At 36.5% G+C, this 25581-nt stretch overlaps 1 protein-coding gene across 1 annotated transcript in view; it reads left to right on the top strand.

Moving 5' to 3' along the window:
* The window catches only part of PUDP (pseudouridine 5'-phosphatase), a 67544-nt gene that overhangs the window by 9692 nt on the left and 32271 nt on the right, over positions 1-25581 (top strand). Inside the window, exon 2 of the mRNA XM_021540951.4 lies at positions 17429-17647. Within this exon, the coding sequence (XP_021396626.1) occupies positions 17429-17647 (219 nt within the window). The remainder of the gene's footprint in view (positions 1-17428; positions 17648-25581) is intronic.

The following is a 25581-nucleotide window of genomic DNA, read 5'->3' as shown; positions in this document are numbered from 1 at the left end:
AGTTTTAAAGAACTTTTGATGTATGATTTAGCTGCCTATTACAGGAGTCTTCATACCTTTACAAACATCTGTATCTTTCAATAACCTCACATTGTACCACTGCAAAATTTTTGGGTGGCTGTGACCTGTCACACACAGCCTCCCTGGCCCAGGCTGGCCCCTGAGCTGCTGTCAAAGGAGAGCTTCCTGCAGTCTGCTGTGGCACCACTCCTGCTGTCTTGACCACCCCTCTCCTAGGGAAAGCAGGATGGTGGAGAAAGGTGGCAGTCTGCACAGATATTGGGAGAAGACTTGAAATAGCATGTGATGTGAATGTTTCTAGGTCCTAGGGTGCACATATAGCCTGTGATTTCCAAAATCTATACACTGGACCCCAAGGAGTAACTGCACTTAGTAATGGCAGTGTTAAGTGTCTTAAGAGTTTATACTTCCACATGTATGCAAATATACTTTATACAGCAGTTTTCATATGGCATCTTGGTCTCCTTGGGAATGTTTTGCCTTTGCTTGCTTCTTGGGAGGTGTCATAACATCAGATTTTTTTTTAAATTTTATATTTATTGTTAAGTTTTTATGGAGATTGCTCTAAATTCTACAGTTATTAGATATGGATATATGGATATCACTCCTTGGATATGTTATGTTAGTGTGGATTTTGTCTCAAATACTTTTCAAAAATAGAAGGTCTTTGAAATGTTCATTATAGAGTTAGGTTTTCTATATTGTTCATTCCTTTTTTGTTCTAGGTATCTCTTTCTTTTACACACTCTAGAGCTTTTTAAATAATATTCCTTATGTTTGGAAATTTTCCAGTGCTATACAAAACCCTACAATTCCTGTTTAAAGCTTTAGAGATACAGGGGATGTCTTTTCATGTGTGTGAATGTATATAAAGGACAGGATTCTTTCAACTTAAATAAATTTTGAGATAATGAGGAGCTCTTCAGTAACTCTGAAGTTGTCAAAGAAAAATGCCTTAAAGATATGTCAAAAATTTGTTGAAGAAGTCTCTTAGCATAGTGGAGATCTAACAGTAAAACTAGATTATAGGGATTATGTTTATTAAACCAGGCCTTGTTTTTCCCTAATCAAAACTCCTGGCCTCAAGAGTTGACATTTCAGGATCTGTAGCTGGTACCTGTCTGCATTATACTGGTTAAAGTGCTCTTGATGTAAATACCCTGCCTCTCCCATAGGCAATAATGCAAGATGTGTTAGCATATTTTTTCTCTCCTTATTCCCCTGGCTCATTGAGAAGTGGCTCTATGTTCTAACCTAGAAGTTTCTATTAAGTGGAGAAAAAGGGAACAGTATTCTTTATCACAAAACTGTGGAAGTTACTCCTCTCTTAACGCATTCCCTTTTCTAATACTGTAGATCAACATGGAAGAGATTAATGTTTCCTTTTTCTTTGTTCTGTTATAATTTCAGCTTTCAGGGACTAATGTGAGTATTCCTGTTTGATCCAGATGTTTCTGTATTTGTATGTAAGAAAAAAGAAGGCATAGTACCTTTTTTCCCCTGGGTACTTTTCAGTAGATATTTAGTTTACCTTTCTCTTCATACTATCTTACATACTGAAATTGTGAGTGTCAGTTCTCTGCTCTACATTCTAATTCTATGTATGAGAAACTACATTGATAGTCTAAAATTCCTAAATATGGCTCAGGAGACTTAAAATGTGAAAAATACTTTCAGTACCCATTCATTCTTTCAGTGTTGGATCCTACGTGTACCTTTCTTCTTTCATCCTGTTCCTTTAAAGTGTTCTTGTGTTGTGAATTAAAAACAGGCTTGATTTAGAGAAACAAAAAAACCTCTATAAGTTTAGGTTCAACTGAGATTTGATCTGATTTTCCTAGAAATTATTCTCACTACTATCTTGAAATTCTCATTTTATCTGGGTCATCTTGATTTGGCAGCTGACTTGATAGTGCATATAAATAACTTTTCCCAAATCCCTTGTTCTTTCTGCCATTCTTTTTTTTAGAGAAGAGCATCATAAAAATACATAATTCATAAAGATTTTATTTATGACTCGTTACAAAGTGCCCAATATCTAGGTGGTGTAGGATATCCAAGGTGTAATATGGAGTACCTTACAGATGCTTCATTTTCCATGGGTAGAAGTAAAGGAATTGGTTACAATATCCTGTAGTTCTGCTTAAATAACAGTAGCTACTCCCTTCTTTCAATCTATTAAAAAATGGTATTGATAATGTAAGCCCAGAAGCACAAATCATATATTCAACAAAATAATTTACAATTATCTGTGATTACAGCTATTGTATAACTGTATTTAATGGCAGTCTAATTTTAGAAAATGTATTATCCACTTTAATTGTCTATAGTGGAGCCTTGGAAACAATTGCAGACTACCAAAGAAATTATTTTTTCACAGAATAATGATCATGATGCAATTTAATCGCTTTAGTACTGACAGTATAGATGCTTCCTATTCCCAGTTCAAGAGCTACTTAAGCTCCTCTGTGAGCCTAGTTTAGGGAGTTAAAATCTCAAGAGACGTGCTAGATTTTCTATAATTAATAATTAGGGTAGAGAGTAATGGGAAGAAGAAACCCCTGTCCTGAAGAAAACAGCTCTATTTTTTCTGTAATTTCAACTTTATTTGTTAGTGGAAAGATTTAAAACTTGTATAGAACACAAGTTCATAACAGAAGTGAGAGCCTGACAGCCCTGTAGCAATACCACCATGGTCTGTGTCAACCTAACACAAGGAGAAAATCTCCAATCTCCTTGCTTATGACAAGGTCAATGACTAAAGCAACCCTTTGGATTAGAGAGTGTAGACAGCAGTGTGTAGTCAGCAGTGTGTAGTTCTCTTTTCCCTGATTGCAATGCTCTATACAATTGGATTATTTTATTAATCGTTAGATTTGCTTTTCAGAAAATAGAAGAAAAAAAAGATATTTCTGTTTGTTGATGGATTACCAAATTTGCCTTTTTGTGCAAAGTTCTTAATCTCTTTGAAAACTACTACCCAGAGGTTGTTAGAAAGATGTGGCCTAGAGTCTGTGCAGCTCTTGCAGAAAATAAAGGTCTTTGGCTGACCAAGTGTTTTATTATTATTGAATCTGTACACCTCATAGTTATTTTTTCCTTACATTTAGGAAACATGTAAGCTACCCTCTTTAACTGGTCATGCAGCTCTAACTATATGCCTAGGATGTATTCTAACAGTTTAAAAACATAATGGGTCAAAAAGTATAGGACTTTTTATCTAAAAGTCATTAAGTTCAGTGGCTCAGTTGAATGTATTCAGCAAATAAATCAGATGCTTTTCCTTTTGCTGATTGTGGGAGAAAGGTACTGGATTTTTTTTTCCTTCTTTAGTTTTTAGATAGAGTGAAGCTTTTTTACTTTATTTTTGTAAATAAAGTAAAAAAGTCTCTTCTATCTGCTTATTGAGCATATAATTTCCCAGCCTGTCTTTTGCAAGCAATGTTACAGTGAAACTAAGAGCACCCCAGTGTAGTAACTCCTGTGTCAGGCTTATAAAATTTCAGCCACTGGAGAGTGAAGCTGTTTGTGTCTCAAGGTGTAGACTTGCACCTCAGCTTGCAGAACTGAGGCAGAAGGAAAGAAAGATTGAGGGGAAATGGAATGACTTCTAGTTCAGTTCTCAGTATCTCTTTTTATTTTTGTCACATTACTCATATGGAAGAATGAAATAATGGACTGAAATTTCTTGCACTTTTTCAGTCTCTGAAGACATTTTTTAAATTTTATTTAGTAGGATACACAGCAGCGTTTCTTGTAACTCTAAGCTCTCACTCAAAACAGAATCATATCATATTTCCATTATGCCCAGAACCACTCTTTCCAAAAGAAGATTCAGCCTCTCCCCTTTGAGATACCTAAAAATGTAACCCTAAGAGCTACTGTCAGAGTCTCCTTCTAGGTTTCCATTTCTTCTGTAGTCCTCATGTGAATTGGGTTCACTGACATGTTAGTGAGATTCTCTCTCTGAACCTTTTTGTAATTACAGTATTCTTTCAGGATTATACTGTAAATAAGTTTTATGTCTTTGTGTAAAACATCTTTGATACTGTTTTATTATTTTTTTCCAGTTTAAACAAAATATAGTAGTATTTAGGTTAAATGCATTTTGATATTTGAACACCTTATGCTACTTCAAAGTTTTCATAATGTGCTAAAATAATACAAGGTCAGTTTGACGCAAGCATGGGAGTCAAGATTTCTTGATCATCTCCTCTTTGCCAAGAAAGGGACACTCTCAGAAAAGCTTTAAAAGCTAAAGTATTTTACTTGAAAGTGGTGATTGGATCCAGTATTTAATCCTTTAAGTACCTGACACAGGCCAAACTTTTAAGTGTTGTCTGTGTCACTTTCTCTACAATAAAATAATTGTGTGCAGTTGTTAAGATCTGATTATTGAGAGATACCTCTATCCAAATTAAGGTGCAAGCAGGATCATACACCCAAATCAATAGCATGAATTTTATTTAACAGTGAAATGTGAGGTAGAAAGATAAAAAAGAGAGGAGGGAGAGACAGACAGACCTACAGACAGATTAAGCAGAATGTAAAATGGGTGGTGGCCCATGAATCCAGCATCATCTCATTGGTCCTTCTTCATCCTGGGCTTCTTGGTGGTGAGGGTCCCAAAGTTGTTGAAAAATTTTCACTATTTATACATTTTAGCAAACAAAGGAATTGGTGTTCATTGGCTACATAGTTCCTCTTATTCTATAGGTTAAATGATTCCTTCACTTCTAATGCTAATTAATCTCATGCTCAATCTTTCTGAGTTTTGAGTCAGTGGGTTCTAATATCCCCCTGCTGGATTTAGTCTGAGCTGATTTTAGCAGTGTTGCTCAGTTGGCTTTCCTTGTCCATTACCAGTGATATAGTCTTCTCCTCCAGCTTTTTTTACCTCCCTATAGTCTGAGATAACACTCAGACAACAGTACCACCTTTATCTTTTCTCAAGTCCCTGTCAGGTGGCTTAATTTACCATCCAAGTTCCAGGAATCAATGCAGGTATATTTGGGGGATACACCTTCACTGGCTGCAGATGAGCATTTACTTATTTACACAGTTTGCCACAATGGGTGAAGTCCTTCAGTGATAACTGTTTGAGGCAGGCAACCAAAATTTTTAAATCCTTACAGCAGCATGGAGGTTGATTAAATTTTTTGCAGATGAATCTCCCTGGGATGGTTTGAAATGGAGGTGATTTGGAATCCTTTCACAGGTATTTTACATCTGATATTTAATTTTGAAATGTTTCTTCCATCACTTACTTGAACTGTAGTTGATGCTATTTGCTATTGTTTTTCAGGCTTCCTAATCAATCTACATCTGCTGTATTAAGTAGATATTTTATATGATGGTGGGTAAAAATTTTGGGTAGTAATTTTTTTTCATGACAGAAGGCTAACTTAAAATATTCTGGTAAAATATTCCAGTTAATCTGGTAAAATTTTCTAGTTAATGAAAAATAACTCAATCTATTTTTAGTGATGTAATACCTAAACTAGTTGTAGTTCTCACTATAGAACTGTAATTAGAATTAAGATTAATAAATAACTAGGATAAGTTCTATAGACTAAAACATGTCTGCAGAGAGGCTAAAGCTTTTCAGCAAAATTTCAGATACATACTGTGAGGAAAACTATGCAGCTCTTCAGCACTGGGACTGAGAACTAGTGTGTAAATACTCATGAAGAAAATGAATGCTGTTAAAAATCTGTTATTGTGTACCAAACTCTGGAAGTGGCAGTTTGTTGGGGAATATTGTTACAAAGATTTAGTACTGACACTGTGACTGCACTTGAGTGACTGGCCTAATTTCCTATGAACAGACATTCTTTTTGCCATATGAGGTGTTCTCAGTGCACAGCATCTGCCAGCCTGTGGTTTATGTTCTGGAGTACAAATGGTATTTTCCTCAGAAGCACAAAAGCATTGTGTGTTGGATGGGGGCTATGAGCAACCCAATCTAGTGAAAAGTGTCCCTGCCCCTGTCAGGGGGATTGGAACAGGTTGTATTTGAAGGGTCCCTTTCAACCCAAACCATTCTATGGTTTATGTACCTATCTCTCACTGGGTTCAATAGGGCTTAGTTAAAAGTTTATATGACCAAATATAAGTTTTATTTCATCCAATCTTAAGCAAGCTAATTACATTCTAAAGCAAATTGCAGTCTTCTAGTATTTCTGTGCTTTTACCAATGGTGTTGGGAAGCAAAGAGGCCATCATTTATGACAGTTTTAATTTTGGGTGGTCTTTCTCTGGACTATAGGCTGTATTTGATCTAAGACTCGGTTAGAACTTGCCTCTGGTTTACTGTCAGAGTCTGGAGGCAGGACAACTCTTGCTGTTGTGTGAGGCCTTTGAGTACTCTGTGAGACTAGCCCTCTATTCTGATCCTCAGTCCCACATGGGAAGTGAGGGCTGTGGTCACACATCTTCAGAGAAGCCTATGGCTTTCCTGCATGGAAGTTCCCTGTTGTGTTGTGTTGGAAGTTCCTTTTATTGTATCTATAGAATGGATTAGAATTTTCTTCTACAGTTTTCAACCAGTCATTGCAGCTCATAAAACAATTTTCAGTTAACTGTATCATACTTGCCTCATGAATCTCAAAGGTCTGATTCTTTTTTGTGTATTTTGGATTATGGAGTAATTTTTGGATTTTGGTATAAGGAGTGCTTAGTATGCAACTACTAAAGAATTATTGTGACCAGGTCTTCTGCAGTATTTCTGTCACTTTGCTCTTGTATGTAGATAACCATTATGAAATATCCTCGGTCTTGGAAAACCAAGCATTTTGATGATGTGTGGTTTTCTTCTCTTAGTGTTATTACCACAGAGAAATCACTCCATCAACAGATTTATCTCAAAAATTTTAGGCATTCTTGAGTGGTGGACTCAAGTAGAGATTGTCTTTATTAATCTGTAGTTCTCTATGCCTTCTCTGTGGTAGTATGTTTGATACATTGCCACCATTAAATTTAGGACATTGTCCAAGGCCACAGTAAAAATGTAATGTTTTGGTTTTGGGTTTTTTTTCTGTTGAAGTCACTCTGTCTTTTAAAATGTTTCCACTGTTGATGAAACAGACATTTTGAAAGTATTACAGAAAGTGGTTTAGAAACATGTAACACTGAAAGTCAAACATCTTGAATTTGCAGCTTGATCAAGTCTATATATATATATATATATATATAAAATCTCTCTGAGAATATATGTATATATTCTTGGAAAGACAAAAGCTTTCTGAGAATAAGGAAATTGGTATTAGGAGAGACCTGTCGTGTGCTGAAGAGAATTTTCCCTATGGCCTCATTTTGTTGAATTTCTTTTTGAGGAAGGAATAAAGTTTTCTGACCTGTTTTTTTCCCCTTTCATAACAATTTTTTTTTTTTCCATTTCTGCTCTTTCAGGTTGTGGGTTAAACAGAACAGCTCTGGGATGTCTGTTTAAGGAAGGTTATGTTTCTTATAGATAGCTCTTCCCAGAGAAAGTATGTATTTGTATTTGGCTTTGTGTGGCAAGGTTTTGGTAGCAAAGGAGTTGTGTGGAAGGGTGGGCTACAGGGCTGGCTTCTGTGAGAAGATGCCAGAAGCTTCCCCAATGTCCAATGGAGCCAATGCCAGCCAGATCCAAGAGAGACATGCTTCTGGTCAAGGCTGAGCTCATCAGTGACAGTGAAAGCACCTCTGGGATAACAGATTTAAGAAGGTGAAGAACACCTGCTGAACAACAGCAGCTAGGACAGAGGAGCTAGAATATGTGAGAGAAACAGGCCTGCAGGCTTCAAGGTTGGTGAAGGAGTCCTACTCCTGCAGAGGAAGGAGCAGAAGAGATGTGTGATGAACTGACCACAACCCTTCTCTGTTCACCTGTGCTGCTGTAAGAGAGGAGGTAGAGATGTTAGGAATAAAGCTAAGCCCAGGATGATGGGATGGTGTAAAGGAAGGTTTTTTAAAATGTGATGTTATTTCTTATTCCTCTGCTTAGATATAATTTCCCCAAATTGTGTCTGTTTTGCCTCTGATGGTAATTGGTGAGTGATCTCTCTCTGCTCTCATTTAACCTGTGAATCTTCGATTATATTTTCATTCCCTTGTCCAGCTGAGGAGGAGAATGACAGAGTAGACTGGGGCTTGGCTGGCTGCCTGGCCCAACCAGGGCCAACCCATCAGACTTAATAAAGAAGAATTAGCTATTCTTCTGCTGACTTTGATAGCACAGTGACCGTTCCGGTTTCATCTACCTTGAGGGGGTGTGGTTTTATAGAAACACCTTGGAGCATCTAATTTCAAAACAACTTTTTAAACCTTGTTTTGCATTCCTTGGGCCAGTGAACAGCTGCTGTTTTCCCCAACATCTCGAGAAGATGAGGTACTCCCTTGGTGAAAGGCAAACTTCCTTGTGAATATGCTATAAACTGATAGGGTGTTCAGAGCTGGTAATTGCTCCCCTGGTTGAGACCATTGCTTGCATAAATTTCCATGATACAGTAGCACATATACTAATGACAGTGTAGCTGTTGCCTGACTTGAGTCTCACCAAACACATTTTAAGAAGCTGTGTCTCTGTAAACTGTAGATTTCCACCCAACAGGGTTTTGCAGGCACCACATCAAGTGCTGTTTGCACAGTTCTGTCTTTAATAGTTAAGAGCCTAAGAAAGTGTATCAGGCAGTTTCTATGAATCAATAGCTTGTCTATTTTTAAAATAATGAGATGCTGTCACATAGATGATGCTTAATAAGTACGGTTTTAGAATGTTTTGTATTAAGTCATGTATATTGCCTTTATATTTCAAAATTTGATTCCCTCATGCTCTGGAATGGAAATACAGATTTCTCCTTATGTTTTCATATGTTGTTTTGCATTGGTGCCAGAGTATTGTTTACAGCTCCACATAAAAAAAATTTGCATACTTTAGTTGTGAACTGTTTATTTCACTTCACTGTGGCATTAAAAAAGAAGGATAAGGTGTATATATGAATGCAAGATAGCATTAAGATATGTCTGCAGTATAAATGTAAACTAAAAGGCTTTTGAATTTGTTCAGAAGTTTTTTCTTTTCCCCATAGAAGTACCATGTTTCTCTGCTTGTAAAATTAGAAATTGTCTTCCTCTGTAGCTGCCATTGAAAAATTCTCCTAGAAATATAGGCCCCCCAGGGGAAATACTTGATACTCATTTGGGAACAGTTTCATGAAGCTGCTGTTGTTTGAGAATCAAATTTACTTTCTTTTTAAACTGCTTAGCAATAACTTGAATTCATGGTAGGATCTCTCAGGTAAGGGCAAGCAGACTGACAGCTCTGAATTAGCCAGTAGCAACATGTTTCTCTAGACTTAGTAAAGTAATCACAATGCAACATGTTTGTCTACCTTGGAGTGTACTAATATTAACATGCAAATGCAAGAAAAATAAGAAGCAGGTTTGCAAAAATTAAAGCTCCAGAATAGCTGTATACCTGCTTCTTACTAAAATGAATAATGGATCTTTTCAATGAGTTTTTCTAAGTGCTAATCAAAAATGTAATGGTTTACAAATCATTACTCAGTAAAATTGGAAGCAGTAATTTTAATTTTCAGCGATTTTTTTTCTGTATCTTTGGAAGTTATGGTTTATCAATCATGTAAAATGGTTTCATAAATAACTTGTTCTTTGTAAGTAGCTTATGATTTTGAAGTAGCCATTATTTGGTGCTTGATGTTTATTTTAATAGATACTTCATCCTTTAACTTCCAGGTAACAGTAAGATGAATTTAAGTGGTACTGGTTTTGAGAGTGGAAAGGTACAAGACATGAATATGACAGCAGCATTTCCCTTGGTTTGGTGGTCCAGACTGCCTTTAGGTTCAGTTTGCCTGGTTGGGTACATCAGCCTTGACATTTAGGTATGGGTTAAATGTTTCACTTGAGCATGTGACCCAGACCCAGGTCAGCATGGGTTTACAAAGGGTAGGTCATGTCTGACCAACCTGGTCTTCTATGACCAGGTGACCTGACTGGTGGATGCAGGAAAGGCTGTGGATGTTGTCTATTCAGACTTCAGCAAGACCTTTGATATTGTTTTCCATAGGATACTCCTGGAAAAGCTGCAGCCCAAGGCTTGGACAGGAGCACCCTTCACTGAGTTAGGAACTGGCTGGATGGCCGGGCCCAGAGAGTGCTGGTAAACAGTGCTGCATCCAGATGGGGGCTGGTCAGCAGTGGTGTCCCTCAAGGGTCTGTGCTGGGACCAGTTCTATTTAATATTTTTACAGATGACATAGATGAGGGCATTGAATCCTTCATTAGTAAATTTGCACTACGACACTAAGCTGGGAGCTTGTGTTGATCTGTTGGAAGGAAGGAGGACTCTGCAGATAGATTTGGATTGATTGGACAGATGGGCAGAGTCCAACAGCATGAAGTTTAATAAGTCTAAGTGCCGAGTTCTACATTTTGGCCACAAAAATCCCCTACAACGTTACAAACTGGGGACAGTGTCCAGACAGAAAGGGACCTGGGGGTACTGGTCGACAGCCGTTTGGATATGAGCCAGCAATGTGCCTCAGTGGCCAAGAAGGCCAATGGCATTCTGGCCTGCATTAGGAATTGTGTGACCAGTAGGAGTAGGGAGGTTATTCTTCCCCTATACTCAGTGCTGGTGAGACCACATCTTGAGTGCTGTGTCCAGTTCTGGCCCCTCACTTCAGGAAGGACATTGAGATGCTTGAGTGCGTCCAGAGGAGGGCAATGAGGCTGGTGAGGGGCTTGGAACACAAGCTCTATGAGGAACGTTTGAGGGAGTTGGGGTTGTTTAGCCTGGAGAAGAGGAGGCTTAGAGGTGACCTTATTGCTCTCTACAACTTCCTGAAGGGAGGTTGTAGACAGGTGGGAGTTGATCTCTTCCACCGGGCAGCAACTGGCAGAACAAGAGGACACAGTCTCAAGCTACGTCAGGGAAGGTACAGATTGGAATTAGGAACAAATTTTTCACCAAAAGAATAATAAAGTACTGGAATTGTCTTCCCAGGGAGGTGATAGAATCACCATCTCTGGATGTGTTTAAAAAAAGACTGGACATGGTGCTTGGTGCTATACTCTAGTTGAGGTGTTAGGACATAGGTTGGACTTGATGATCTTAGAGGTCTCTTCCAATCTCATTATTCTGTGATTGTATGTATGAAAGCAGCACTTATTTCCTCCTGTGGCAGTGAAGTGGGTATGTCTAAGATGATAAATTTAGATTACATTTTTCTTCCTAAAAAAGTTCATGGAAGAAATGGGGGAATACAACAGTAAAGAACTGAACATTCCTTTTCCTTGTGTACTTTCAGTGCTAAACATTTTGAACCACATTCCTTTAATGAGCCTTTAAGTCAAGAGGCTCCAGGTTGATTTGTATTAATTGGCTAGTACTCATCTTGAGTTTCATTCTTTAAAGGACACTTTTGCTGTAAAACACAGTTCTATACATACACCAGATAAAAGTAAATATATAAAAAATAAATGCCTGTATGCTCTATATATATATATGTACAAGCAAATAAATGGTTTATCTGTATACAAGTGTATGTATGTACATAACATAATAGCATAAAAATGTCAGGGTATGTTAGAAAAACATCCATACGCCCTTAGGATGGACTGAAGAACTAAGTTTCATTTTCTGAGTTAGTGCTCTAACAGTTAGGCTAAAAGGTAATTTCTGTTGCCTGCCTTCCTCATCTCTACTTTTACTGGGCTGTTGTAAGTGATTTTGAGGTCAGCTGTAAAACTGCTGGGTTTTTTTCCTTTTAACCATCATGGGTGACCATAGTCATGCATTTTAAACTAGGTTTCAAAGTAATGAAGGTGTGAATGGAAGAATGTTGAGGGGAAAGTTCAAAACTGACCTTTTGACACAAATGGCAAGACACTTGTCAGCTACAGATTGTTTATTTTAAAAAAAGAAACCTCCTTTATTTTCTGTTTGCTTGGCTAATCAGGAAACTTCAGCTCTAATTCTTAAGTGATTCTGGTGGTTTAAACTAACTTTTTCAATTTCGGACCTGTTTCGGCAGCAGTTGTATGCTTGCTACTCTTTTGCACTGATCATATTGGTTTTATCTGTCTTATTTGACCACTGATACTGTAAGAGGAAAGTCTCAGATTCTCTCTGAAAGAAATAAGGGAGAAAAAAAGAATGGGGAATGAGTTATGAACAAACCTTTATTCAGTGATGTAGACTATTGGTTCCTCAGTGACCATTTTTGGTTTTGTGGGTTTTTGGGTCTTTTTTGAGATGGAGCTGTCATTTATAAATTGTGGATAATGACTACTTCTTTGTGTTGAGAGGATGTTCCTTGTTCTGTTCTAAGTTTGCTGTTCAGAGGCCATTGGTTTCCCATTCTTTTCTCTTTTCCTGCTTATCAAAATCACCAGTAGAATCTTGCAAATCTGTGGATATCCATGTGGCTTTTATCTTGCCAGTGATGCTTCCTAAAATTTGTGATAGTCCACATACCATTTGGAGATGTGTTGAATGGCTCATTGTTTTGTTTGATACTCACATCCTCAGTTGTTGAAATCCATGTATTTCAAGAACTGGTTCATTTGTGTAACTGAATGAGCTAAGAACAGGTACTGTCTGTGGGTAGAGAGGTTGTAGAATGGGAAGATTGATGAGAGATCTCTCTAAAGTACAGAGGCTTAGCTAAAAGACGTCCATTCCCTGGCTTTCATGCAGTGCTGCAGCATTTTTTTATTCCTGAGTTTCACAGACTTGACACAACTGGTCCATGAGCTACTCAGCTGTGTCTTTTGTGCTTGGGAGAGGGCGAGGAAGAAGAACTCTGAGTACATGATTTTGCTGATATTGAAACAGGTGGGCAAAAGGATCAATGACTGAGCACATGATGCTCTGAACTAGACAAACCTAGTGTTTCTGATGGGAAACCTGTCACTAATTTAGCTTTGCCTCTGCTGTGTTTAAATCCCATGTTCTTTAACATTGTTCAGTTGATACAATGCGGAGAATAAACATACAACACAAAGGCCTCTGTTATATCCTAATCCAGAAGTGAGAGAAAATGTAAATGTCATTACTATAAGTCTATATGTAGAGGAAATATCTAATCTTGATTGATCTAGTCCCAGTTGTCCCCATTTCATCCCTTGTATAGATTTGTTTGCAAGTTAACAGTTTCTACTGTACTAAATACCACCAAATTAGTTGCAAAAAGGAAAGTAAAAATTCACACTTCTATAATTATATTCTGGTTTGTGATTATATTTGTTTCTTGTACCAAAGCTGAGCATTTTAGTAATTTGTATGTTTTTTTACACTGTTGCATACTCTAAAGAGATTATTGGAATAATATGAAAGACTGATATGAAAGCCAAATCATAGTTTTTAACACCTGTGTATTCATTCAGTATTGATGGTGCCAAAATCTAATGAGTCTTTCTCAGTCCTGGGCCAAAATGTTGGTGAAAATGACTGACTGTGTCTAAATTTGGCTAAATTGAATACTGAAAATTCTGCATGTGAGTAGAAATCTGCCACACAGGTATGGACACAAGAAACCTGTTGCTTAACTTAAAATTCTTCTCTTTGGATACTTTTCTATCAAAAATAAAAATAATAATTAAAAAAAAATCCTGCCATTTAGTTGTCAGGGGTCTGGTTTTGAATTACTGAAATATATTGAATGCACACAATTAAAACTCTTTTTAAGATGATTTAGGCTTCTAGCAGAAGGATAAGTCATAGGTGTGTTTCATCTGGGAAGCTTAGTGCAAAACTGAGATGAGTTATTCAAACAAAGAACTCAAAACTAGTGATTAAGATGAGCTATGGCTAGAAGGAGGTTTCATGCCTACAAATCTCATCTACTTGATAAACTAGAGATTATTTTAGAATAACAATAACATAATATTCAATTAGAAGGTGTATAGCCTTCTAAAAAAATGTTCTGTATGCATGAAGTTGTAATTTTCTGTCTTAAACTCTCTTTATAAGTGATAAATGTGAGGCTTACATACTGTTTTGATGTTTGCTGTACCCCCAGCTTAGCTAGATCTGCACATCTAATTGTGACTCTGCAGAGCAGATCATGCACTCCATATATTTACTGTGAGGTGTTTCCAAGTGACCCACAGCTCTTCCTGAATACATGTCAGCATATTTTTGTGCCAGATCACAAATTGAATCATCCAGTGCCTCTGTCATTTTGGTCACTTTATTTGTATTTATTGTGGCTGGCTTTTACACACTCTAAACAACACCAGTGGAGCTGACTGTGCTTTTATATTGAAGAAGGGTCACTATAAAAATGACTAGAAGATGATATGTGACTAGGGACTGAATATTACTCATTCCCAGTGAAATGTAGCAAGCAGATGGACAGTACATTGTGCTGATAATGTCCATGTAAAAGATATTTCAAGAGATGAGAGCTAGAAATAAAAAGAGTATTTTGAAAACTTAAGCATTGCAGGAGCTAAGAATTCTTGCTTTTCCTTTCCATTATTAGATGAGGCCACTGCCACATATGTCCTGTTGTGTCCTTAGTTTGTATTCTTGATGGAGGCTAGCAGCTGGGGCTGGATTCACTTGCTGAAATATGTTAGTGTGACACACTTGGGATGCTGTAGGACATCATCTGGCTACTTATGCCATGAAGTGTGAGTCTTGCCCAAATTACCTTTTTAACATTAGATGTGTGTGGATGTCTTGGACATACCAGAGTAAATAATACCAGTAGGTGCTTGTAATTAGGTACTTGAATTGAACATCTAATTCTTCTTGCTTGTGTCATTTCATCAATGGGTTTTATTCATGTATGGGAGCTTGATATGGTTTGGTTTGTATAGTAGATTTATAGCAGTATGAAATTATACTTCACTGATAAACTCTGATCAGTCCTTTGAACTGTGTGTGATTTCTTTCCTGTTACAATGGTGAAAAAGCTAGCCTTTTATTTTGAGATTGCTCCTTTCCAATAGGAATAAGAAATCTGAAGTTATATTATTTAGTATTAATTTAATGCTCTTTAATTATTAAGGAAACATATAGATCTTCCTTTGTCTTCAGTCAAAAGAAACATGTTCTTATCTGTTATACATTTGTGTAGGAAATGCAGCTTTATCAGCAGTGATCTTCTCAGATTCCAGTTGGATTTTACAGTGTATGTGTACATAACCTTTTCCTCGGATTTCAGATTTTATTCATGTACTGTAGTGAAGCATGTCTATTTGAGCAAGTAAAAAGCCTACATCCATGCTTTTGTCATCTACTCATGAAAATAAAAATAATATCGATTTTTTTAAGGAAAATAAATTAAATTGCATTTAAAAGTCAGCTATGTAATATTTAAAATGCAGGACACTATTAAAGTAGTATATTTAGCTATAAAGTTGAACTTTTCACATCAAATAGATTAACTTGTAATTATTGTAGAGACCCATAGGAAAATTTTCATGTCCAAGAATTTTTTATTTCCTTGATTTAATTCTACTTAGCTTGTACTATTGAATAGGATGAGGATTGATTTTCAGTTTCAAATTTAAACTTAGTATAAGAATTTTATGTCCTTCACCTGGTGAATCTAAGATATAGAAGAAAAACTGGTTTATAAATAAAAAAAGAAAGTGAGAGCTGTGAATTTAAGAAATTGTATTCTTAATTTACATTCCTAGCTTGCAGTGTACCAGATGGCATTTTTAAGCAAAATTGAGGAATTTTTGTTATTGTTCTTTTTTCTTTTCTCCTTTATTGTGTCAGCCAGCTTAACACTTTTCAGAGCCCATTTGCCTGCGTTTCTGTTGTGATACCTTTCCTGTGTGTTCGAGGGGTCTCCAAGATCCCTTATAATTTTTTCCCTTATGTGTAGTTGTTTAAGGAGCATTCACAAAGAGTAGTACAGGTGTTTTTGCCTCTATTTTTAAGGTAAGAGGTTTTTGTGAACCCTTTGGTGCTCTGTTAAATATTCCTGACAAGTATGTTGGATTGTCATCTGATCTTTTGGACCAACATCCCCTCTAGTTACTGAGAGGAGACATGGACTAGAGCACTCTGACAGGTGACAGAGAATCTATTCTGCACTGCTGGAGGTTCACACAATGGTGAAATGGCCCCTGTGTTTCTTATTTGCTTTCAGATGAGACTCATCTACTGATCTCAGGATGACATTACTGTGGTGAAGGAGGGAATGTTTGTCAGACTGCAGGGAAGATCTTGGCATCTGTTGTAGTCATGGGCTCTGTGCTTCTTTCTTCAGACTGTGTTCTCCATAATATCTTTGTTAAAGCTTAACATTTAATCATTCCTGCATAATTCTTATGTATTCAGAAAGTGACACAATATCCGCATGAATAATTTCACTATTTTATTATCTCCATTAAAAATATTTTACATGGCAAAGGACATGTAAGTGAAGTCCCTAGTTTAAATAAATCTCGTAAGAGCAACTTTTTTCTTTCCTTGCTTTTGCCTTTTATTTCTAAAGTGATGGCAATAGACATATCTTTAGAGATCCAGAAGGCAGAGACATGCCTGAGGAGGAAATTAAAGCATGGTTAACAGCAGTGGCTGGCTTTTCAGAGGAGACTACTTAAAAATATAAACAGACTGGCAGAAAAGCCAGTGTTTGACATCTTTCTTGAAATGAAGACAAGAGCTGGAAGTACATGTCATCCCCATATTAGCAATGTTGATGACCTTCTTTTTAAAAAGTTTGTAGGGGTAGGAGGGAAGGAAAGGATGAATTGTTTGTTTATATGCAAAAAATAGCTTTAAACCAAAAACCACCTTTAACATATAAGCTGATAGCATCATTGCCAAAATTCAGTCTGAAGTTTGCTCTTGTCTGAAATCCACTGGAAATACGAGTGTGCTTTGCTTGAGTAATCTCTTGTAAATGCAGTAGTGCCAGCAGCTCTGTAATAATGACCATAATGTCTTTGAAGGCACTTAGAAACTTCCTCTCAAAGACACTCTTAAATAATTAAATCTTTTTTCTTTTTTCATTTTACATGGAATATGGAATGACATGCCCCCAAAGTATCAGATTTCCTTCCTTCCTTTCTTTTTATTTTTTTTTTTCATGAAAAGCATAAAATAGAGTATTTAAATTAAGACACTGCTTGCTAACCTGGATAATGAAGAAAGGTGATGAAAGAGCAGGTCCATATAGTTATTTGTTGAGGCCCTAAGATACATTTTCTTAATGTAGAAATGACAGCTTGAAAAATGAGGTAGCTCTGAGGTGATGGTAGAAGCCTTGGTCCCCTCCTGCAAATAAAGGGAGGCATTTTATCCACTCTGCTACATGCCCTCTGGCTCCTGGCAGCTCATGCCCTGAACTTTTATGTGGTCTCTTAGCAAGACCAGCTGCCTACTTGTTTGTACATAGGTTTAAATTTCCTTTTTTTTTTTTCTTTTCAGATACTGAGAATCTCTATACAGAAGTGTATGATGAGATCTGCAGGCGTTATGGGAAGTCCTATACCTGGGATGTGAAATCCATGGTTCTAGGCAGACAAGCCCCAGAAGCAGCAGGGATTATTCGAGATGCTCTAAATCTTCCAATAACCAAAGAAGAATTATTCCTTGAAAGTAAAACAAAGCTGGAGAAGGTATTCCATACTGCTGGGTTAATGCCAGGTATGTTTCATTGCAGCATTTGTAAACTCTTTATGGAATTATTTAAATGCTAATCAAGGTAAAAGTTTGTTATCTGCCTTTCATAAAGCAGTCAGTCTTACAGATTATGTTTCATTGCTCTTGTTTTAGAAAATTTACTAAATCTACCTGTTTATTTCCCTGTTTCTTATGATATTTTGCCTATTAAAGTTGACATATTTCTTTTTTCCCCTGTTTGTTTGGAGAAAAGCTTTTTTTCATGTTTTAAAAGAACAAAAAAGACTAGATACCTGTGCATGAATTCTATTTGGTAAACTAGACATTTTTTGTAACTGTTTTTGTCGGCTGTGTCTTACGTGGCTATGAGCATAGTCTGACTTTGCTAAGCACAGATGCATTTGCCTGCACATATAAAAGTATGTGAGCCCATGGGTTCTTTCTGTTGGAACTATTCTCACCTAACCCAAAAATTGTAATTCAAGTGCAGTGTCTGAGTGTGTCAGTGGAGAAGGAGGATTTTTCAGGTTATCCTAAGACAGGGGAATTTCCTTAGCTGCTGAAGCTATATCTTTTAACAGTGATTGTGTATGATGCTCAAGTGAGTAGCTTCAATGAGGTAACTCAAGATAAGCAAGAGGATGAATCTTACCTGTAGTGTGAATGCATTCTTTTGTATTGAATTACATTTAGATTTGAAATGCTTAGAGAGAAATCTTCAGCTATTCAACACTATCAGTACCTAAATCTAGGATTGCTGCTAACTTTATGTATATAACTTTATGGAGCAAGTATCAATAATTTATGATGGGAAGAAAAAACAAAAACAGAAGGAATGAACTATAAAAAAAAGTATTAGAAGTGAAATAACTGCATGCCACTGTACATGTTTAACAGTTACATTTTTTTCTCTTTGAACATGTGCTTGTTTGTTCTGACAATTTCTACAGTGCATTAATATTTTAATTTTTAGACCAATTTTTTTATACTTGGTTTCATAATGCATTAAGAAGATAAAAGTTAAAAATATGTGATATGTTAGGAGTAAGTAACAAGTAGCAAAAATAAAAAAGTGTGATTTTTTTCAGCAGCTTAAAAAACTTTAGTTTATTTTGTGTCCAACTTAGTTCTCACTCTTAGTCTTTTTTAGGCAAGATTTTTCAAATTGTATCTTTCTCACTTATAGATCCACCTGACACTGTAAGCCTAGTTAAACTTCCCAGAAAAACAAGAAAGTTGGATTGATGTGGTTTTTGCTTTTTATCTCAAGCTTCTGGGACTGACTTTTCAAATATATCTTTTGCAAGCCAAACAAAAAAAACATTGCATCCGTTTAGAAAATGCCAGATGAACAGACTGTTAAAGTGTTGGGTAGCATGGAGGAGATAGTCCATGCCTGCTGAAGACTGTGGTGATGTGGCTGAGGTGGCTTGAAAGGAGTTAGAAAGGTGATGGAACAGATTAGTCAAAGGAAACATGAAGTTTTCTACTGTTCCTGCCTTTAGGAAGGGAATTTTGTCCTTACTGAAGCTGGATTATGAGATGAAACTAGGAGAAGCAAGTAAACATTTTCATCATCACCAAAATTGTTCAATTGATTATCTTTTCTGTTCAACTAAATAGACATGATAACTTTTTTCAGTCCATATTCTAAAGTGGAATTGATGTGAACTAGGATACAAGCTGAATTGCCATGAATTTTTGGAAACCTGGTTGATTATAGCTAATGAGCTAGAGGGAAATGTCTCCAGCTACTTACTATTTACTTTAAGAACTATTCTCCAGTTAACCAGATTTTTTTAATCAAATTCTGTCTTTTTGTATCTTCTGAGGATGTTTACTAATGGATTGTGGATTTATTCTACAGTCACTTAATGTTCTTAAATTAAGAATGGGCTTCTTGCACGTGTTGTGCAAAATGTAAGATTGTGGTAATGTTTTGAGTTTGCCAATTTTTCTCTGACTAAACTGATCTTTCAGATGGTTACAGGTAAATACAGGAAAGTGAAAGTTAATTGTCATATTAACAGTGTAAAAGGATTCTTAAGTGCTGTGTCTCTGGTCATCTTTTGACAGTCAATAGATGGGTGATGTTCTATTTTTCAATCAGTTTCTACAAGTTGTGGAAAAAATTGGATTGAAATTTTATTTGGTGGAAACACTTTTAAACAGTGGCCAATGATGTTTGAAGAAGTGATTCAAACAAAGTGACACATGTTTCTGGATGAGCTATGCACATGATCTTGCCAAAGATGATAGTCTGTAAATTCCTAAATCAAGTAAATTACAGGTATGTCAGTGATGGTTAAGGATAGTGTGGAAGTTGAACGAACATTTAATTGGCAAAGCAGTTCTTCATCTGACAAGTTGGAAGCTGGTCCTGGTTCTCACTGAGATAGAGTTTATTTTCTTCCTAGTACCAGGTGCAGTGCTGTGTTTTGGATTCAGTACGAGAATAAAGTTGATAACATACTGATGTTTAAGTAGTGCTTACCCCAAATCAAGGATTTTTTCATTTTTGCATGCTTTGCCAGTGAATAGGTGCACAATAAGCCAGGGGAAAGCATAGCCAAGACAGTTTTTCTGAACTGGCCAAAAGGATATTCCATACCATAGCACATCATGCCCAGTATATAAACTGGAGTTGTTACCCAGGAGAGGGACCAGCTGTGGGTTGAGGATGGTCTGAGCATCAGTCAACAGGTGGTGAGCAGTTGTATTGTGTATCACCCTTCTTAGATTTTATCGGTTTCTCCCCCTCTCCCTTTAATTTTATAACTGGTAGTATTCATATTATCATTATTATGTTGTTTTTATTATTAATCTGTTATTATCTCAACCCACAAATTGTTTTCTTTCCTGATTCTTCCTGATCCACCAGGTAGGAACACACACAAAATGAGAATCTGTGTGGTACTTAGTTTCCTGCTGGGGTTAAACCATGGCATAGGCTATATGACAGGCATACCACTTAGAGTATAACACCTCTGAGACAAAAGTGGCTAAAGACAGAATTTGGGCTGTTTCAGTATGGCCAAACTGACAGACTAGCTTCAATACATCAGGCTGCAGTCAAAATACAAATTTCATTTAAGAAGAAGCAGCATCCATTTCTAATGTGGAATTTTCTGGTAACTATATGAGACCTTTTCACAGTTAGATTTATTTTTAGTTCTGAAAGAATCTTTAGGAATGGTAATTTTGATTCATGTAGAATGAAATTAATCCAAGATGACACTTAAAAAAATGACAGACCTGCCACTGTGCTGCTTTTCTAAATATTTCTGTCAGAGTACAGACATTGTTATCTACAAGAGTAATGCAGTAGGCTTTCTGTTTCTGCAAATGCCTTTTGAGTGTTTTTATGTTGCAGGGAATTGCTTAGTCAGAAGATAAGGGAATGACCAGCAGAACAGAAGAAAACCATGCATATGTATGTTTACCTATACATATATGTGTATGCTTTTGCATAAACCTAGAATATATGCAGAGTGAGAAAAACTGAACTCCAAATTATGCAACTACCAACAGCTGCTATAATCATGTCAGGATTATAAAACTACTGTTATTCTTTCATTGCAGTCTCTGGGTTTTGGCTCATCATCATTATCACAAAGCACAGATCTTTAAGGATTGTGTGCCTGTGTATGCCTTTCAGACATTTTCCATTCCTGGGCCATTTTCATGATAACTGGGATTTAGTTGTTGCATTTCCTCTTTAGCCAGTGTGGAATGTCATGTGCAAACTATTTTCCAGTTCAAGTACAGTTGACTGTCCTTTGCAGCCATGAGAAGATAATTTCATACCTCAATTTTAGGACCAAATGAAGTGAGCCAGAAAGCACAAAAAGAGAAGAAAGGATAACCATTCAAATGTCAATGGCTACTCACTCCAAATTTCTTTTTTCCTGAACAGTTAAATTCAACCAAATGTCTAGTTTGCTTAACCATTTCTTCCTTGATTCATATAGTGCCCTTGACAATTAAACAGACTTCCTACCATGATCTTTTCTTTTCCTTGTTGTTTTTGTTTTAATGGTAGCAAACTCTAGTGAGTCCATGCTGGGCTCAGTGAGCCCGTAACCCCTAGAGATTAGCCAGTTAGCTGCAAACTTGGAATGATACTTCCTGTTAGGCTGATATCAAACATTTGACCTTTACATCAAGTCCTAAAAGACTGCATCCCAAACATGCTTTTAGCAGGAAATCAGCAACAAATTTGATGCAGGTTTTTAATTATGTAAAATTTAGTACTTATGTTCCTTCTATGGTCATGCATGTGTCATATGTCCAGATTCAAGTGAGAATAATAATTTGATGAATAGGAAATCTCTCTGATCAGAAGGTCTCTGATACTTTTTAGGGAGCAATAAAATGAGAAGACAAAATTTCTTATTAATAGTCATGGTTTTCCAAAGTGAGGAGGTAGGCTGGTAGTTCCCACCTCCACTGTTGTAGCTTAATGAAAGAATGCTATACCATTGCAAAAAGTATTTTTAAATAGTGTGTCATAACAAATAATGAAGCAGGTTGATCTGAGAATTGTGTTTCCATAGTTTCATGAGATTTAGAAATAGAATAGAGTAGAATAGAACTATTTCAGTTGGAAGGGACCTACAAATGTCATCTAGTCCAAATGCCTGTTCAGGGCTGACCAATTTAAAGCATTCTTGACAATTAAACCAAGCTGTGGATAACCCCACCTCTGTCACAGTGTCACCTTCATAGCAGCAATCCTGGCTCCATCTGAGGATTGAGAGCAAATGTATAAAATCAATAACATTGGTGATGGCTTTGCCATTGTTGTAGCACACCAGACTTCATAAAAATATTTTTTAATAATTTTATTACTTAAGAAACAGCATCTTCTTTTCCTAAGTGAGGTTGTTTTGTTTTGCTGAGTGCTCTTAGTGTTCAGAGGCTGCTGAGGTTTCTTTTGTTTGTGAACTTAAGGGTTATCATTGAATTGGTTAGAAATCTGATCAACGTGACAGAGCTGAGTGCTAATGTTAACTTTTCTTTGATTAAAGAAAGTGATGAAATCTTGAAAAGCTCTACCACATACCACATTCAGTAAATGTTGTATTCAGTAAATATTAGTGTGGGAACTGTAAATGATTTTGGAAAGAAGGACTAGTCTTTTTAATACACAAGATATATTTATCCTTGAGATTTCCATTTGTGTACAAGTGGACATAAATTATCAAGACATGCATAATGTATGCACAGTTAATTTAAACACTGCATGGACCACTTTGGTTTCCTTTAGTCTTTTTCTCAGCAGTAAATCTTTTCTTCTGGATATACACCAAACACTCTTGGTTTTGTGCAACATTACAGCAAAATGAAGTGGACTTGAATATGTGTGTCTAAAGAGCCTTGATTTTGGCACAGAGGTCAGGTGTCTTCTCTTCTTGTGCTGCTTAGTGTGAGTAGAAAAGTAACTGTATCTACACAGTGGTGAATGAAGAGCAATGCTGTGATAGATGTACATGTGGGAGTACTCAATGTGAGACAAGCACAAAGTTGTATTTGACCATTGCCATTTAACATTTCTTTTGGCAACATGGACAGTGGGATTGAGTGCACCCTTAACAGATTTGCTGATGATACTGGGCTGTGTGGCCCAGTCAGGATGCTGAAGGGAATGGGTGCCATCCAGAGGGATTTGGACAGGCTTGAGAGTTGTGTTGAGGAAAAGCTCATGAAGGTCAACAAGGCCAAGTGCAAGGTCCTGCACCTTAGTTGAGGTAATCCCAAGCATCAGGGAAGAGAATGGATTAAGAGCAGGCCTAACAAAGAGGCTTGCAGGTGTTGATTGACAAGAAGCTCAACACAAGCTGGCAAAGTCTGCTCACATCCCAGAAAGCCAACTGTGAACTGGGCTGCATCCAAAGGAGCATGGCCAGTGGGTCATGGGAGGCGATTCTGCCCTTCTATTCTGTTGTCTTTGAGACCCCACCTGGACTGCTGCATCCAGCTGTGGGGCACCTAGCATGAGAAGGATGTTGGAATGAGTTCAGAGGAGGACCAGTGGTGATCTGATCAGAGGAATGAAGCATCTCTCCTTGAAGGCTGACTGAGAGAATAGGTGTTGTTCAGCCTGGAGAAGAGAAGATTTAAGGGAGGCCTGATAGCACCTTTCAGTATCTCATAAAGAATCTGGACCAGGACTTTTTACAAGGACCTAACAAAAGTTGACCCACACATGGCAGGGGATTGGAACTAGATGATCTTCAAGGTCCTTTCCAATGAAAAACATTATACAAATTTGTGCACAAACTACATGAGGAAAGACTATGGTGACCAGTACAGTTATTATAATAAATATTTCTGTGCACAGGTCTGAAAATCTGTTTATTAATACTGTGTTCTTTTTAAAAGTCTGTAGCCATTTTTTCAGAATACGCTGCATCTCAGCTACAAGACTTAGCAAGTGTAGTTGTATTAGCATGAGCTACATGGCGTAGACAAGCTCCAAAAGTATAGTAGGGAAACAGAAACAAACCATACATGTACATCAGCAAAGGAAAAGGGAAACTGAATAAAAGAGGTAGCAGACTAACAGATTAGTCAAAGATGATATGAAAATAAAAATAAAAACAATTGTGTTTTTTGAATGAGAGTAAGAAGTCAGATTAAATACATAAGTTACACTACCCCCAGATACTCTTCCCAAGAAAGCATAAGCATGTATAGATAAAATATACAGAAGGAAAGATCTGGTTGCTTATGAAATACAGTTTTTGTTCTCTATTAAAAATAACTTTGTAATATATTTCCATACTCTATTTTTTCAAACCACTACATTTCTTATGAAAAAGTTTGGAAAGAAAACCTTTTGTTTGGTTTATAATTACAGTTGACATTAAAATAAATATGACTAATAATATTTATTAGTACATAGTACAAACAAAAGTGATCTTCAAAACTTAAATAAGGAGAATGAGTATCTTTTCAACAATGAAAATTAACTGGGAACCAAATGATTGTGATTATAAAATACAAACATAGCACAGGATTGTGACTGGATCACTTACCAGATACCAGTAACTACATGGGGAGAGGGATAAGACCATCTGTAAAATTTCCTAAATACCTCACTTCTGAAGTATTTTTGTAGACCCCAAAACTATGTCAAAGGATACCTAGCAGCAGTGGGTAGCACTAAAGTTGTTACTTTAATCATGACTATTTGAGGCCTGTGTGAGTAAAGGTTGTTGGATTCGATGATCCTTGTGGAACTCTTCCAAATCAGCTTATTTTGTGAAATGAGAAGTAGTATTTTTATTAAACTAATTAAAGTGTGGAGAAACTTTTGAGCATATTAAGTCATCTTCATTTCACTTTTAAAATACACATTTTCTATTTTGAGTTTTCAGAGAACACATGTGTTTACTTTCTAAGAAAAACAGCTATGAAGAGAAAGACACAGAATACTCACCCTAAGCCTACCTAAAGTTTTCATTATTTCCATACATGTAGCCTTTTGCTTTCTGTAACAATTTAATAAGAATTTCCACTTGAATTCTGAAGAATACACAGAATCTATGGAAACTTCACCATATAATCTGATTTCATCGACTACTTGGTGCTTGCATTTAATTAGGTTAAGAAATATATTGTATTTGTGGTGTTTTGTTTGTATGGGATTATTATTATTATTATTAATAATAATATTACTATTAATTGTCTTGAACTAAAATAATCCTATGTTATATTGTTTCTTAGATTATTAGATGTCTGACACTGTAATTACTTTAATAAGGACAGTGATCATTTAGAAGAATATGAGGTATTATTGTATATGATGATTCTCTCTTCCAGCCTGCTCAAAATGTTTTTCAGTTGCTTAACACTTTAGCTAAATTATTTGTAAATTATAAAGCAATATTATGTATGATAGTTGGGGCAGATCTGAAAGCCCTGTGAGCTGTTTGGATTTTGTTTAAGGGTGG

Source organism: Lonchura striata, chromosome 1, assembly GCF_050655825.1.
Source record: "Lonchura striata isolate lonStrDom1 chromosome 1, ASM5065582v1, whole genome shotgun sequence".
NCBI lineage: Eukaryota > Metazoa > Chordata > Aves > Passeriformes > Estrildidae > Lonchura > Lonchura striata.
This window is presented reverse-complemented; position numbering and strand designations above follow the sequence as displayed.